The 17,952-nt window shown below is 39.6% G+C and overlaps 1 protein-coding gene across 4 annotated transcripts in view; it reads left to right on the top strand.

Moving 5' to 3' along the window:
* LOC113974486 (uncharacterized protein F13E9.13, mitochondrial-like) overlaps positions 1-17,952 on the top strand; it is a 37,152-nt gene that overhangs the window by 14,408 nt on the left and 4,792 nt on the right. Inside the window, exons 6-8 of one of the 4 annotated variants that reach the window (XM_027697643.1) lie at positions 676-803; positions 5,818-5,913; positions 6,755-6,857. In XM_027697643.1, the coding sequence (XP_027553444.1) occupies positions 676-803; positions 5,818-5,913; positions 6,755-6,831 (301 nt within the window). In that variant the 3' untranslated portion in view covers positions 6,832-6,857. Of the gene's footprint in view, positions 1-675; positions 804-5,817; positions 6,501-6,754; positions 6,858-17,952 lie in introns of those variants that run through there. The other 3 variants (XM_027697644.1, XM_027697645.1, XM_027697642.1) reach the window with 3 other exon arrangements.

Genomic DNA, 17,952 nt, shown 5'->3' with positions numbered 1-17,952 from the left:
CTGTTTTCTATTTAGATGGAAATACAGAAACAACAGTCAGATGTTGAACCAGCAATGGCTGGAATTCTTTCCAAGTTTAGGACTGTTTAAATTAATAGCTGCTATTGCTATAGGTTTCAAAGTGTGTCACCCATACATCAAAGCCTGCTGTTGAACAGCTGGGTTGCAGGTAATTGATGCTTGTAATTGCTGTGTAAGATGATTCCTGTGATTATATCATAGGTAATAACTATACTTTCAGTTAGTTGGACTTGTGCAATGACGTGGAGGCTGTTGATTCTGTTCTAGGCAGCAGGATCTGATTTATGAATGAACATCCACAGCTCCCACTTGAAGTCAGAGAGCTCTGTGTGCTCAACATTTCTGAAACACAGGTGCTCGACATGTAAGCAGCCGTCTCAATTGACACTTGGTGGCTCACACTCAGCAATCACTCTTTAGAGGTAGGAGACCTGGAGCAACAGGCCCATCAGTTCTGCTTCCCTGATGGAAATGGTTGTTGAGGTTGGTTTTTTAACTCTTGCTTGGATTGCCATGTTTCTTCCCAATTTAAGCCAGGACACTTGCCCTCGCTCTCAAAGCCTGCCTTTGGTTGTTCTGATGGAAACACAGTCCATGTTGCAGGATGTGTGTGACAGATGTGTGCTGACAGTAACCAGAGTCCTGCTGTTGCAGTGCCCATGCCCTGACGGCCGATGTCGGCGTGGCCCAGACGGCCGAGGCTGCCCAGCTGTTCCTGGCCGATGGGGTGGTGCTGACCGGCACAGCCACGGCACTGCCCGCGGATCCCCGGGAGCTGCGAGGTGAGGGATGTCACACAGAGCCTGCCCAGCAGGCACTGAACTCGGAATTCATGCAGAAATCCATGTATTCGCTTAAGGGGAAACCTGTACGTTCCTTAAGAGGGGAGTTGAAAAAGAGGAAAGAGAAGAAACTTCACTGTGGGGTTTGGTTTTATACAGTTTGAGATGCTGTTCAATTCAGATTGGCTGTGGTATGTTTCTAAACAGCTGCTTGGCAGGACAAAAATGACAGTTATTTCAAGCTTTTGTGTGATGCTGTAGCTTAAATGACCAAAAAACAAATCACTATTTAATTCCTAAAAGGTCCTAATAGAAGAAAAAGCTACTTTATAGCTTTATTAGGAATCTAACTAACTATGAATCTTTTCATTGAAGAGGTGAGCATTTTAACCTTTCACAGTGAAAATTAAAGTCCTGCAAGGAAAGGGGCATTTTGATAAGGCAGCATTCCAAACAGTAATACCAGGGAAAGTACTGCTTGGAAGATTTGCAGAAAGAATACAAGTTCATTGGTAGATAGGAGGATATTAACATCAAAATAATTTTTAAGTGGTGTGGACTTCTTATCAAGGGAGACTCATTTGACCTATGAGTTCTGACCTTTGCAGAAGTGCTATGATTTTTCATATTTTTATATTGGCATAAGTTTGGGCTGTCTTTATGAAACTGTATTGCTCCCATGCTAGAATTAAAGTTCCATCATGGGGACATTTAATTTTCATCACTAATTTTAATTTAGATTAATGGCTTGAATTTGAATGTCTCACTACATAAAATAGAATGGCTATTTTTAAGGTTTTCCTCTTTCTGACATGCTTTAACACAGAAAGTTCCAGTGCAGTGTGTTGTATTCAACTTTTGTTAACAGATCAGCATGAAAAACTTACTTTATTTGCCATAGATAACCTGGACCTCAAGCATGAAATCATTCAGTGTTTTCAGGGTTTAATATCTATCATACATGCTTAAGAGCATTTAAAATGAATGTTGATACATTGAAAAGGTGATGATGAAAGCTAAGCATCCTTTAGAGACTGCAAAATTTCTTTAATCTAGAGCTCCAGACCTGCCTGCAGTTAATGTATTATGCAGATTAAATAATTTAAAAAAAGGATTTGATAAGCCTTTGGGCAAAATCCTAGGTTAAATTCTGCTTTCACATGTGCATGTGCAACCTCCACTGATTTCTTGCATCACAGAGCAAAACCTGACCTGTAGGCCCAGAGGTTTTTTGTCACAGAACTTTCAACCAGACAGTACCATGGCTTCTGCTTTTCTTTCATGTGAACAAACATGTCAGTCTCTGTCTTGTTCTCCTTCTGGGTCCAAAGAACAAAATGAATCAGAGTTGGCAGCTGTAATGAAGTACACATTAATTTTGTGTTTGGATTTGTGTTATGAAAGCAGGAGTCTGCAGATGGTGGGTTTATTTTACTTAGATCACAGCATTTTGGATGTTAGCAGGCCCTCTCATGAGAAGGGTGTTGTCTTAAAACAGTTAAGAGAATAACTTAAAAATCAATATTCCACAGTATAAGGAAATGACAAATTAGGCATATCTATGTCAGGAGATTCTTAAAAGGGATCGGATCTACATGCTACAAAGTTGGTGTTGATGTGAGTGAAATTTTGCACTTCACGAATTTATGCAGGGCTGGAAGTGCTGTTTTACAGTGATACACACAATTGGGCACCTTTCATCACACTGCAAAGCATCTCTTGAAAGCAGAACCGAGAGACAGATGAGATTTTTGTCATGTCTTTTTTTTCAGCTTTGTTGTGCAGTAATACAGAAGTGGTTTTGCCTTTGTGTCTTTGTGTGGAATTGACTGACTTGTGATGGGCTGTGGGAAGTGTTTCCCTGTCAAGCCAGAGAACTCTGCTTGTACTTTGTGTCACTGCTTTCTCACAGGCAGTTTCCAGCACCTCTCCTTGCAGAGGCTGGCAGGCTTTGCTCCAGGGCTGCCTGGACACACCAGAGCACCAACGGTTGATGGAGTATGAGGTCTGAAAACCAGACTTCATGTTGTTAAGGAGCAAGAATTATAGCTGAGCGTTTTCAATTGTAATTCATTAACAAACCATCTTTTCATTTAAGAGGTTGTAGAAGTTTGTTCCAGTTTGCTGCCTTGTGGAATGTTCTTTAGTTGGAGTGTGTGAATCTACCAGATTTTTTTCTTTTGGATATAACTGCTGCAATACCTGCTTTTCATTCAGTCTGTATTTTAAGTGACCAAAGCTTTGTGTAATGACTGCTCAGTTATCTCTTTGCACAAAGCAAAGTGCCTCAGCTGAGTAACCAGTGGAAAACAGGTACATAATGAAATCCAACAGCTGGCTATGACTGTCACCTCCTTAATTATTGTTCATAAAAGGGGCATCAAGACTGATTCACCCTCTCACCTTTTGATGGTCAAAATAGAGGCTGCTGCCTTTGTGGTACCCTCAGAGATAAACAGGAGATGTGAGTGATCAGTACTTTTTCTAAGCCCTAGATTTAATGGCAGAGAACAAGTCCTTTGAATTAAAAACCAAAAACGTGTTACAGTGGAGCATTACCATAAACATAGTGTTGTGTATGGTACAGTGATCACTGCAATGAAAAAGCTGTTAAAGAAGAGTAGTCGAGCAAGTTATTGGCACCGTGGTGCTTATTTTTACGCTGCTCTTCATCATTGTTTCCAAGCTAGAAGCATTTGGCCTTTATTTCATGAAACTTGTGCATACCATAGTTCAAATGCTTTCATCGTGCTTTGCAACCAAGCGCTATTTCATTGGATTTTATTAAAGACCTATCTGCAGCTGTGCTGCCACAAGAAAGAGCACAGTGCCCTCTAGTTACAGCCCATTGAAACAGAGAAACGTGCTAGTTGAGTAAACTTCAGTCTTGTTACTGTAACATCACAAAATTGTCTCCTTTTTCTCACTGTGTCAAAAAAAATCAGAAAAAGAACGCCAAGAAAGCTGAGAGATTTAAAGCAAAGCTCTGTGTTTAGAGACATTTTGACAGTGACTGAACATTGCCATATGAAAGCACATCTCACTGCTGTTGCTTTATTTTCTTTTGCAGGTTAGAGTTGGTATTAACACAGCCAATAGACAAATCACCTTCTACTAATCAACTTTAGGCTTGATGTGCTTGGAAAGGACTTAAAAGTAGCATCTGTAGCATTCCTAATGAGGTAACGCAGTCTCGCTGCACACTGAGCGCTCCCTTTGCCGTTCTTCACGTTGTCAGTCTGAATAAATCTCCAGCACAGGAGATGTGTGTGGACTCCACGTGTCATGTGTGGATCACAGCAGCAGTTGGATACCTTGCTACTTTGGAAAGCTTTGGGGTGTTTTAGAGTTTCAGATCAGTCTCAGGTTTCAGTGGGTTTTTCCCTCTGCCTAGTGGGGCTCAGTCTTTGCCTCAGACCCACGTGAACATGCTCTGTTTAATTATTTGGCTCCTCGTTTTTCCTGCTGATGTGAAATAATTATGAATCCACTACCTGCTAATGTGCCTTACGCACTTGTCACGAAAACAAATATTGACTTGAAGCCCAGTTCCTCTGGGGATACACTGAAGTACAGCTGCACAAATCTGTGGTCAGTTGTAGCACCTTAATTTTGCATTGGTATCAGTATAAAGCAGATAGGATATTTCTAAGAACATAAAGATATTATACAAAAAAAAATCTGATTTTTCTAGAACAGGATATCAGTAATCATGCTATAAACAACTAAAAATGAATTGTTTTGTTGCTGTAAGCAGAATGACTAAGAATATCAAATATGCATAGAAATAACTAAAGTTTCAATCGTATTAGCATGATCCATCTGATCTGTTTTACATTTTCAGGAAGGGCTGTGTGGAATGGTTTCATTTTTGTGTAAAAATGTTTTAAAAAAGGGGTTATTGTTCCTAGATGGAAAAATGGTAGGGCATATGACCTAAAAAGAGATTCAAGAGCATTTTAATTGATCCTCTTTCTTCAGTGAAGTAGGAAGGTGATAAATAATTAGTCTTTCCTGAAACATAATTAATAAGTTAGGCTTGTGATGAAATTTCATTTAAGCAGTGTTTTGAAGCAGACTTTTATTTGTTGCATATGTGCTTTCCTCTAGTTACCTCAAGCTATAACCACCTTCCATCAGATAATCACCAATTAAGCCAATTTATATGTTTTTAAAAGTCAGAAATAATGCCTCACAACGTTTCTCTAAGGCATGAAGCATCCAGCCCTATGAGTGACTCTTAGGATGGTCAGTTTGAAATGAGAGGATGAGAAGGATGCTCGAACTGGGCTTCCCTCCCCTCAAGCTAGTACTGACCCAAGTTCTGCAGCAAATACTGTAACAACATTTCATTTATCTATGGGGAACCTTTCCATGCTCAAAACAACCATCCCTTTTCGGTTTTATTCCAAAAGATGTGAACTCTGGTACCTGAGCCATGGAGCAGTTTCTGCACAGTCAGGTCTGGGAGAACACACGTTTCTCAGTGAACGTGCTCACCAGGACCATGGGCTGAGATCCACCCCTCTGCCTGACAGATGAAGTGAATCTATAATATTTTGAGCCTCTTTTTGTCCTATTTCTCCTTTTGGAGCTAGGTAAAACGTCAGATAATTAATTAACACTGTATAAAGGAAAAATAAGTGGCTTTTTTGTTCCGTGACGTTCCTAGTAGTGATAAAGACCACTTCTCTTTCTGGCTTTTGATTTCTGGAACACCGGTTGGAGCTATCACTGGTGTCTGTATGATCACAGCTGTTTTTCATACAAGCAAATATATGAAGTGTTTCATAGAACATAATGTAAAAAGTGAGATTTTTTTTTTCTTAACAGCTGTTTAGAGCTAAAGGTGTTTTTTCTAGAGAACTTGTTTCATTCTGTAGTAAAGTAATAAATGCTGTGATAATGAATTTCATGATCCCTTTTTTTGTTGAAAAACTAGGCAAATGAAAGTCTTTATCGATAGAGTTTCAAAGACAGGGTTTAACCCTAATTTTGGTTTTCTTCTCTTCAGAGGTTAAGCAAGCTGTGAAGGTTCCTGTGCTGATTGGGTCTGGAGTGACTCTGGAGAATGTGGGGAATTACTTGGATGCAGATGCTCTAATAATTGGTTCGTATTTCAAGAAAGAAGGTTATTGGGCAAATGCTGTTGATCCTGACCGAGTAAAGAAATTTATGGAGCACATAAGTCCACTGAGGGAATGAGCTTGTCAGTAAACAGTATTTGCTTGTGTGTGTGTATGTAAATGCAGCACGGTACATTGTACAGAATTAAAACACAAATGTGTGGCTGAATGGTGAATAACATCAAATAAAAATGCACATCACCTCCATAACTAGCTGGGAAACGCAGTGACACTTTGCAGTGAACTGGTGCTCTGATGTTTGTTTCCAGGCAGCACATTTCTGTGGTGCTCAAAGCCATCACCAATGCAAACCCAATCCTGAAGGCTTGGGTGATATATCCTCTCCTACAACTGAAATGCTTATGGAGTTTAAGAATTTACAGTAAATGTTCATCACAGGAGAGCTGAGTTCTGTTTTGCCTTTAAGTACAATAGGATGCCCTAAGTTTACAGCTAAAAGTATTGTAAATTGGACAAGTTAATTAGCCTTTCAGGTTCCCCATCTGTAAAACGATAATAGTACCTACATCACACAGGGGCTGTAAGACATAATGAATGAATGGATGTACAGCACTTTCATCTCTTCAAATGAAGGGCTCTTTTAAAGTTCAAGATCATTATTTTTTCATTAAAATTGTGCATTTATTACAAAAGTGAAGTAATTGTATGAAACACAGAAGTTTAAGATAATTGGGATATTGATTTACTTACAATACTTATTAGAAAATAAATGTAAATATTTAATATATTTTAAGTAGAGTTGGAATTTAGTCAAAATGTTTTTGCAAAAATTGGAAATTTTAATAAAGGTTTATTATTTTTCAGCAAGTGCCTCCAGCTTTGTGCCTCTCCAGGCTAGTATTAGTGATGTTAAAAACTGCCAGGTTCCTTCCAATACATAAGTATGATAGAAACCTTTCTACCAAAGCTGACAGGTAAACACAGATTTTAATTTTTTCTGTAAAATGTAGAGGAAAAATATTAGTCTCACTCTCACTGTATATGTTGCAAGAGATTCCTCATGAATTTGATCTTTCAGCTCTAAGGAAGAGTCAAAGAACCCAAAGAATACCTGTTATGTCATGGCTGTATAAAATGTGGGCACATGTTTTCATTCCTTGGGACTTGGAGCGAAGTTTGTCCTCTGGGAATTCTCTCTTTCCTTTGTCTATGCATCAAGCTTCTGCTGATGCTAATGGAAGTTATATTGTAAATATCAAAGCAAGTATAGAAACACGTTTTTGTGTCAGCTGGCGGAGTGCCCATGCTGCTCTGAACAAGAGAGACATCCCCTCCTTCCAAAGGCAAGAAGATTTTCAAGAAATTTAGTTTTGTTTACACAATGGTGATTCTAGAACACCACAGTTTGAGATTGTCTTCTCAGGTTTCTGTTTTCTGGGCCAGTCAGTCTCCCACACGACTCCCATCAAAAGCAATGAAATGCTGGAAAAGAGATTCTTTAGACCCTGTGACAACCATGGTTTTTCTCCCTTTTCCTCCTAAATACACTGACAGTTTCAATGCATAGAAATCCTTTCAGGTGCCTGGTTATTGTGGCTGATGCTGTTTTGTTGACAGGCATTTTAATCTGGTCCCAAGCACGGGTTCCTCTGGTGCCAGCAGGAGCACTCCTGTGGCCTTGTGGGGGTCAGGAATCTCATTCTAGCTGACACCCAACCCAATCTTGTACCAGCCCCACTCATGGGAGTGGTGGGTGGAGAATTTAGGTCATCCTCCTCATTCCTTGCACCTGCAACTCTAACTCCAGGCTACTGGTGCAAAATTATTTAAGGGTCATGAAGATGCCTTCTGAATCTGTCTTACACACATTCATTCAGCCACAGCTTATTTACCGGGTAAAACATTGATCTGGTTTAGTCTTTAAATCCTTAGCCTGAGTAATGAGTGGCATTTTATGCCCTCTATTGTGAAAAACACTACATTAAATTAAAGCATTAATATAGATATCAGTAAAATCAGTGTGTTTAGGACTGTTTTTGGGCCTTTCACAATATGTATAGGTTTCCATACATCATGGCGCAGAAGATTTAATGAAGGTTGTCCCAGCAGGTATGTACTAATACAATTGTTGCCCATTTTGAAAGTTATTTTCAGTAAACCTGTAAGCTGGAAAGGCTGACTTGTAAGCAATGAGCACTTTCCATCTGTAAGAAGAGTAAAAATCTTCAAGTAGTCAGCTGAAAACAACAACTGATACACTGCTTGTTCAGTGTATTGATAGTGGTTCAGTGATGATAGTTGTTTTCAAAGAAACTGGTGACTGTTGTCAAAACTCACATTCATCACTGTGAGTGGGAAAATGTGTTACCAGCATGTTTTTTGAATTGGTTTCTACGTATTCCTAAAAACTCAGAAGTGCTTGAAACTCAAATGAATTTTCACCTGAATAATGGAGGTGAGAACTTCTTCAGTGCTGTGTGCAAGGTGTAAAGGCAGTAATGTCATGTGCAGCAGCTGTTTAAGGCAGAGGCCCTAATGAGTTGGTGTAATACTCATAACATGCAGTCAGTGCTGTAGACAGCACTTTCACTGTCAGGATTTCATTTAACACACCACTGTGTAATACTTGTGGAAAGAGGCCTTAGTTTGGGTCTGTATTGTTACACGTGAATGGCAAGTGCAGAGTTTAGGGAACAGAAGTAAAGGAAAGCTGATTTTAAAGCCTGAAAATGTGACTGATCGCCAGCTCTATATCATTCTTTGTGCCAAAAGTATTTGTCTAGCAGCATAAAGCATCTGCCTGCCTGTTTCACACAGATGCTGTAAGTAGAATTTGACCTTTTGTTCAGAAAGTGTTTGAATATTTAACGTGAAAATATTAAGTTATCAGAAAGGCTGTCTCTTTTGGGAAGACTGTTCAATTTTTATACAGCCCAAGTTGTTAAAGTACTTTGGAGCATGAACAACTTCAGAGCAGAACAAAGCAGGCAGTGCTAATGTGTAGAAACTCCAGAAGTAAATAACAGCTGTTCAAGAAGACTTCTATTAAATATGTATTAATTAACTTGAAGTGCATCACTTAAATATGTGAAGAGATTATCTTGTGTTAATTTACATTAAAACACACAGCACTTGTTAGCCTCATTACACTATCCTAAGTATAGCCTAAGCTATCACCTCATCTTACATTGAGTTCTGTTGGGTGTTGATTGCTTTCAATTTGCCCTTTTAAAATGTCAGAGAGTAGCCTCCATTTCTTGTTGGATCTCTTCTTTCTCTCAGTTTGCTCTTGCATGGTTTCTGTTCTTACTTCTGTCTGTTCTGTGCTGAGCAGAAAGGAAAACAGCAATAGATTGTGAAAATATAACAGTAATTGCCCACCCAAACTTCAGGTGTGATTCCTGCTGTTAACTTATGATCCCAGCAGAGAGAAAATAAGTGTCCATTTGTGTAGCAAAATGACTTTGCATGAAGGTTCAGTATCACCTTTAGAAGAGGAAAGATACCTAGTACAATGGGGTCTCTTTAATGAAATTATAGGTAAATAAAACTCACTGGTAATAATAGACTTTGTGGTCTAAATCAATGTATAAATCTTCATAAACTCTCCTTCCATCCATAAAACTTGAATGTTTTTATCTGTACTTAATATGACAAATGGATTTTTACCTGTTTTGGTGCTGAAAATATAAAAACTTGTATGATTTATGGATAATTTTCAGAGATTTTCTTAAGTGCCATTTTGGCAACTTACCCAGCTTCTAGGGTGTTCTTTCATCCCATTATTTTGACTCTGCAGACTCCCTAATGACAACTTAGAGTCCAGTTCTTGTTTGCTGCACCTATTCCAATGCACTCCTCACTGTGGGGAGACTGAGGAATGTAAAGAACTTGAGGGCAAGTCCTGGCAGAGCAGGAAGGGCAAAGGAAACCAAAATATTTGGCTTTAGCAAAATCTTGAAGTCCATGACAAGTTGCCGCGTTGCAGGGCTCTCCTGAGAGAAGCGAATGGGGATGTTTGCTGTAGTTTCAGGTTGCTTGCAGCCTCTTCAGCTAAGACTTTGTGAGTTTGCACCTGGGTTGTGTTTCCAAGATCACCCCTGCTGTTGTGTGCTTGGGAGACACTTTTTCCTGAGTGAAAGCTGATGTTTTGCAGGATTATTATGGCAGTATGGGAGGTGATACCTGTAGAAAAATCTAGGCTTGGAATTCTCAGCTCCGTGGATCAAGAGCAGATTTAGATGTATACATCTTTTAAAAAGAAACCTTTAAAGATCACTTACTACCTGTGCCTTTGCCCTGACAGTGTTTGCTGTGCTGGAGGTTGAGTTTAGGAGCAGAACTGGTTGTGGCTTTTTTGTTGTGCACTGACAGTGCTTGTTTCTGTGACATAAAGGACGTATTTCTCAGAAAGGACGGAGAATTTGGCTGAGATATTCTTGTTCTGGGCTGAAATGCCATGGTGTGTAGTAGAATTGACCACCCTTTTGGTGAAGATGTTTTTTGTAATATCCAACCTAAACCTTCTCTGGTGCAGCTGAACCAAAAGCAAGGCCAGATGGTTTCTAGTGAAATCTCAAGAGTAGTAGATGCTTTTTCACCCTAATCTTTAAATGCACAGATAATTTTCAGGAGAAAAAAGTCTGCAATGCAAACAGGAAAGCCTCTCTCGTGAGGCAGAAGGGTTGCAATTCACAACATAATCTGTTTCTTTGCTTACAGTTTGGATCTTCAGAAGGAGTAGAGCTAAGATGTTCCTTGTTAAACACTTAAGGATAGGAAAAGATGTGTGAGGGTAATTATCTTGATTAAAAAATTTGTTCCTCTTATATCAGGTATTTTTCAAGGTGTCAAGAAGGGATTTGCTGATTTGGGCTAAAACTACTACTCCCTATCTATGTTTAACTCCTCTCCTTCCCGTCACTGTCAAATTTTCATTGTTTCACAAAGTAAATTCAGTGTCAGCAAATGTTAGTGTTTCATAGTTTCTTTTTTCAAAGGACATCACTCTTCTTGAAATGAATGGGACGGAGATGCTGCTAGGTGCATGGATTACTGGGTTATTGAGTGTTTTGCTTATTAAAATGCAATTTTTGCTTCTGTCCTACTACCTGTGCAAAGGGAAATGGAATATCCAGTGTAGGGAGTAGGAGCTGATGAATCAGTGGGCATTTAGGACCTTTTTATTACTTAGCGAACAACATAAAGTGTAAAGGTGTAAATTAAGTGTGCAAGAAATTTTACATATATAAATTTGCCAAATCTGATATGAAAACAAGTGTTCAAGATAGTAAACTCAGAATTGTTTGATGTTGTGCCACAGTCACTCTATTAGATGTGCCATGTCATGCTGCTGTCAGAAAGAGGTCACAGAACAGAGGACACTGAAATCATATTTCATACAAATGTAGGAGGAATCCCAAGTTCAGCAGTAAACAAGGATGAAAAGGAAGGCAGCGCAGTAAAGGCAAGAAAAGATGCTTAAGTTTCCTGCAGTTCCTGCCTCATTGTTTATTCCAGCTTCCTGCTTATTCAGTCTGCTTCTCAAGCCTTTCTTGTGCATATACATAGATTATAGTATGCAGAAGACTAAGAATAAGCTGAAGGCAGAAACCGACTTAATGAAGACATTCTTGTGAGAGAGAAAAGATTTTGTTGTCCACAGATGCGCAAAGAAAAATAGAAAAGCAGCTGCCCTTAGAAATGGAGTAAAAGTAGAGCTGAGTGCCACGTCATGATGCTTTAGTCAAAATCTGATGTATTGAAAGTCTTTGAGAGCTTCTGTACTGTTGTACAGGGATATAACCAAGAGGTGAAACAATAAGCTTCTGTAAGTCTCGTGTCTTAGACACTGCCCGGAGTAGTGTTGACTTTTTGTCAACTTTCAGATGACAAATAAGGACAAAAGGAAATAGCTTTCAACTATTCTGTCATGGATGACAATGTTAATAATCAGTTTTGTGTCAAAAACTTCTGTTTCCTTAAGACCAAGCAACAGAGGTATAGTCATGTGCTGTCATCTTCCAGAGGAGGCTTACAAAGGGCAGAGGTCCTCGTCTCATTAGTTTCCATCTATCCTCTGTGGGGAGTTAGTTTGTCTTTTCTGAAAGCATTTGTGGGCAGAGACAGCATAAAGGTGGTGGAAGAAATTTGTGAGGCAAGTGGGTGGGTAGGTGAGGTGAAATGGAGCTGAGATACACCAGTCAAGTGAAGGCTTCTGGGTCACTTGGCCTGCAGAGTTAAGTCATTTACTTAACTTTTGTTAAGTTTACATCCTGCAAACTAAGGATGCAGTTGGTCAGCAACAAGTTATTAAATTTATGGAATATCTGCCCTACACCCCATGAGACAGCACTGGAGTTTGGGTGAACTAGGATGACTTATTCTACTCCTTGCTTATTCCTACTCCTGTTTATCAGCTGAGGCATTCATGACAGCAAATGCAGCTGGTGGCATTTGAGCTGTGGAAATTAGAGTTTGTAATACTGTTCTAACAGTAATTTGAGAATTTAAAGAATTATATAACTAATATTTCAGTTGGGTACCAAAAAACCTTCAAGTTTCAGGAAATAGGTTTGTTTTTTATACTGCCTTGATCGAATAGCCAAAAATATTACAGGATTCCTCTGACTAACCACTGCTGCAGCAACATACCTGGTGAGATAGATCAGTGGTCCAATCTGCCTTGACAACTCCCGTGTAACTAAAAATAGGAGAAATAGAAGAGAAAATTTGTAGGGCTGGTAGTGGCTTGTATTTTTCAATAATTTATCAAGATTCGAGAGCACAGATTTCCTTTGGGAAATATTAGTTCTAAGGTTTACAAAGTGCCTCAGTTGTAAATACCCATAAAAATGACAATTTGGTAGGTCGTATTTATTCTTAAGCGGGTCAAAGGACATTAGCGTATTCCTACTATATAAATCTGTCAAGTACAGAATTTCTTTATGCTCCCAAATCACAAAAGCGCCTCTTACAGTCAAGGAGAAAGCGTCACATTATTGCCAATCAAGGACAACAAGCAAGAATATTGATCTCTACCCAATAACTTTTGCCCTGCTCACTAAGTTTTTATCACTGAAACTGGACACATCAAGGGATTGGATTTAATATATACATATAGTGCTGATTTATTACAAGAGGAGAAATATGGTCTGGCCTTACTTCCAGCTCAGTATTTTAATGCTTATTTTGTTCCTTGCATGGAAGCTTGCAATGGCTTTTTCTACAGACAAAGTGCACAACTTTCAAGTGAGAACAAGTTGCTCGGGATCTTGTCCAGACAGGTTATGAATATCTTCAAGGATGGTGTTTCCACAACCTCTCTGGCTAACCTGTTCCAGTATTTCAGTGGTCAAGGATAAGCTACTGAGTTAAAAAAATAGGCCATGTAAGTCACCAGGGACCAGGAGTCTGCTTATTTTGTTATGATAATTGTATGAAATGAGCATCCTGGAGAGCAGCTCCCTGTTATTGTGTAATTACAAGTCCTGCTGGCTTTTTACCTGTCTAGGCAAAATATGTGAGTTTTGATTGGTCTTTGCCCTTTTTAAGAGCTGGGGGACCCTTCCATAGAATAAACTGATGCAAAAGTAGCTGATGGATTTGCTGTTCGTGTTCCAAATACTGTGGAGAGAGCTGGAGAGGCCACACCCTACTCTCCATTATTTCCTGATGGAGCAGGCAGAGGGACATATGTTTAATTTCCCCAGATGTGTCCTTCCCACACCAGACATTTTGTCAAGAGAGTTATGTTCAAGGATTATGTATGTTTGTCAAGATTTCCAGATGTCTAGTATTCCCAGCCTTTTCTCAGCACATGAGCAAATCCTTTCTACTGTGCATGAACAGCAAATCTGACACTAACTGGAAATGGCCACTGCACGTGGTGTGCACACTCACAGAGCATCCCGTGTGGCTGGGGCTCCTGTGCATGTGCCCTCCTGTGGATTTGCACAAGCACGACAAATTGGATGTGTCCCAAACATTTTGGATTAACTCTGCATGTTTCAGACCATCTGTGCAACACATGTACCACGGGGCTGGTGATGCTTTAAGGGTTGGACACAATGCATACACTACACAGCTCCTGGTGATGCCTTGTGGTATAGCAGGAGTTCAGAATAGGATCATGGCACAATCAGGCATCATGCTTTTCACTGGGAACCTCTAGGAAGAATTCTGCCATAGGAAGAAGCTGATTTTTTTTATCTTCTGACTTGTCACAGGTAATAGTGCATAAGCCTTACCCCACCTTCAGTGTGCTTTCCTATGGCACAGACTTCAGCAGGATCTGAGAAGGCAGTGGGTTTCAATTTTGGGGGGGTGTTTCTTAACTGGAACAGATTTTCTTCACCAATGTAAATTCAAACAGAAAAGGAGAGAAAAAGAAAGTGAACAATTAGAACTTGAGAGGAAAACATGACCCAGGATACTCATTGTCTGTTTCCAGTGTCAGGTGGAAATGCTGAGCTCTGCCAGCTGCCTTCAAACCACCTCTAAGAATCAACCCCAGAATGAGACAGTGACAATGACTTCCATGTCACCTTTTCAGGTAAATACAGAGAGCTGTAGTTGCCAGAGCAGTGATGAATCATTACTTCCTTCCATCCGAAGAGCCTTGGGCTTTTTCCTCATCCAAACATTTAACTTACTTGCAGGGCTGACAGAAAAGCAGTAGATTTTTTTTTTCCAAATATCCATTTGCCTTTCCATTTATCTACTTTGATCTAAAATATAGAACCTGATGGATGCCCTAGGTAAATCAAACATTTTCCGTCTGCCACAACGGTTTTGCAAATGCTTATTTCATGCCATTACCATTTTTCTGTTTCTAGCAGTAAATCAAAAAGTATCAGCCATTCATCCACTTTAAAAGTAATGCCTTTCCTTTGCATAATTACACATACCCAGTGGAGATCTGTATGCACAGTAAATCTATTCCTTTAAAAGGTTTCGCCTTAAGTACCACAGTGACATAAATTGGTGAAGCGCAAATTTATTTATTTAAAAGGTTTATTCTTTTAACTGATTGGGTAACTGTTACACTTCCATTGTTTGGTTTGGGTAGGGAGAGCTTTATTAATGTATCAGATTTAATTCTGCAGCAGATGTTGGTGTAGAAAGGTCTCACTCCTTACAGGACTTGTAGCAATTGATATGCGTGTGTAATTTATTCTCATTACTGGTTTATTCTTAACTGGTGTTCAGGGGGTCTTCACTGTATCTCCAGTAGATCCTTGAGAATTAAATAGTTTAACGAATGTAATGAGCAAACCTGAAAGAAGTACATGTAAAGCAGCATATGTATTTGGATATTACCTCTCCAAATTTGCAAATAACAGAAGTACCATATTAAAGGAGAGTGAGAAATTGCCAAAAATAAAGGTCTTCAAGTAATAAGTGCCCAGGACAGTATTTTGGCAAGGTAAAGATTAAAAAAAAAATGGATCTTTTCATCCTTCTCATGTAAACTTGCTCATCTTTGTAAGTCATTCTTGTAGCTCTCAGGGGTGTCAAACCTAAAGCAGACAAGCCCAGCTGGTGGAAGCCTGGGAGTGAAATGATGAATTTTTTAGCAGATCCAAGTTTATTTTTAGGCTTTATAGAATTATGTTTCATTTCCCTGTGAGTGAAATTGTAGGAAGTACCTTAGAGGAAAAAAAAATAAATTAAGAAACTTTACCAGAACAGCAAAAAAATAGCAAAACACGGGACCCCAACTACAGTTGAGCACGCAAATGTATCCTGGTTGCATTTGAAATTGTGGCTACAGTTTAATCCTGCAAATCTTTACATACATGTTCAGTTTAAAGCATGTGAGAATTCTTGAAACAAGCAGCAAGTCTGAAGAGACAGCAGACTGCGAGTTAGGTTATGACATGGGGGACTAAACAAAGTTTCTAGTGTGAAGGTATTTTTTGTGGATATATTTTCTACGGTGCTGAATATGGCAGTAAATTTCCAAGTGTCTCTATTTTGTTAGTTCTTCTATTATGCAGTAGAAGAAGTGCAGAAACATTTTGGAGGAGAGGAGGGTTCCTAGGAAGGTTTTGGGTCTGAAATCTCAGTTTGTTAGTGAAGGTAATTTCATTAACACAATCAACATATTCAATATCCCATATTCTTGGGATGAGAAGATGCATTTGATAGTTACAGACTAGCAAGGGCTGTTTATAGGAGGGAGGAAGTTTATTACATGCAGCTCCACATCCTGTGTCCACTAAGATCACTCTTTTGAGATTTTGTTTTAAGTGGATCTGGCTTTCTGGGGTCTTTTCTAATACACTGAGTATATCAGAGGCTGCCAACTGTCCTTTTCGATCAGAATTGATGGTGGTGGTTGCCATGTAGTTGCCTGTGGTAGAAATTGGATTAGTAAGTGACAAAGATGCCTCTTTGAATCCTGGGTCCTAGAATGTGCTCCTGGGAGCTGGGAGCACTGGAGGCTGCAGTCTTCCCCAGTGAAACAGCCTCCCCTCTGTTCTGCAGTTGGGAACCAGAGGAGCCACCTTAAAGGGTGAGAGAGTACCTCAGCTTCCAAACTGGCTCAATCTTTGTCTTCCCATGCGGTTTGCATCGATGCTAATCAATGTTAATTATGGTAGTGGGGCTTGTGATGTACTCATTATAAAAGCCATCCTATTTTTGTGTGCTTGTACAGTCTGTCACACAATAGAGCCCTGATTGGGGTTCCCTAGATGCTACAAATAGTAATACAAATTGTTATAATAATGAATATGTGGTTCATGGTGTAAGACAACCAAACTCAGTTCATAGAGATTGCCGAAGCATCACTCGATAATCCTGTTTGCTGTTACCATTAACTGTGGCATTCTGGATACATCTTGACGGTTGGGGCCCCAGTTAAGCTTTTGTTCATGTTTCAATAGGTGCTTCTTTTTAAATTTGCATTTGAGTCTGCGGTTGTTAGTGTAAGTGTATGCTTAAAGTTAGCTGTGCTTAAAAACCCCTTGTGATTCAGCGTCCTTAATGTGCTGGGTCAGTGATCCCACCATCACTCCATGACCATCCTGGGAGCCGATGGGTGCTGAAGGATGGGGTGCCAGGGTGTGTTTCTTTCCTAGGCTGGAGGTTACAGGTGCAAGAGGAGGAAGGTGCTTTCTCACAGGTGCTGAGCAGCTGGTTGGGTGTAGGTTGTACCAAGTGTTCCCAGCTCCTGCAGGAGCTGAAAGTGGATGGAAGCCCAGAGATGGGAGCTGGCACTTTCCTTCCTCCTCAGGCTGTTGTCTGGGCACCCTTGTACCAAGAGCTGATACCTGAGAGGTGCCAGTCTCCTGTGATGAATTTGGCCCAGTCCCACGGTTCTCCTCACTAGAAATCTCAGCAACATTGCTTATATAAATCAATTTGTGTAGGTAATTACAATTCATCCCCTGACTCTGCACCCCCAGGCCTTACCTCTGTGTGTTTCAGTGGCTTATATAGTCTCATAATTTTTTTTTCCAAAGGAAGTATTCCACAAAGGATCCCTTATTATCTTGTTATCTGGTTTGTTATGGATATTGGTTCTAGACCCAATTTTTCAATTCCCACCAGACTGTATGCCTGAATTTTAGTTATCTACATGCAGTTTAGGTGTGTGATTGTCTGCCTGGCTCTAGTTAGTTTTCTGTTGTGTATGACACTGTGCTGACCAAGCCTGTGTACAAAAATGTTTTAAATTTTAAAAATGTTATATTGTGTCTCCTGAGTGTGTATGTTGTTTTAAAAGGAATTTGAGTCAGTGTTGAGTTGTTTCTGTGTTTGTAATTAATTTAAAATATCTAGTATAGCAGCTAGATTTTTCCCTGTTAACTGTGCTTTACTGAAATTTCATGATCTACAGCACACCCTAGTGATATCTGGAAACCATGAAGTTAGACCCAGTCAATTTTACTTCCTTTGTGTTGAAGCACATCTTAGGACTCCCATAAGCAAAGCCAGGAAAGTAAGTGCCTAAATGCCTTCATATCCAAGATGGGAAATGAGTTTACAAAACAAAAAACAGCCTTAGAAATTGAGGCTTCAGGCAACTCCTCTGTGAAAAGAATGTCTGTATG

Source organism: Neopelma chrysocephalum, unplaced genomic scaffold, assembly GCF_003984885.1.
Source record: "Neopelma chrysocephalum unplaced genomic scaffold, ASM398488v2 Primary Assembly neopelma1_121, whole genome shotgun sequence".
Lineage (NCBI taxonomy): Eukaryota > Metazoa > Chordata > Aves > Passeriformes > Pipridae > Neopelma > Neopelma chrysocephalum.
This window is presented reverse-complemented; position numbering and strand designations above follow the sequence as displayed.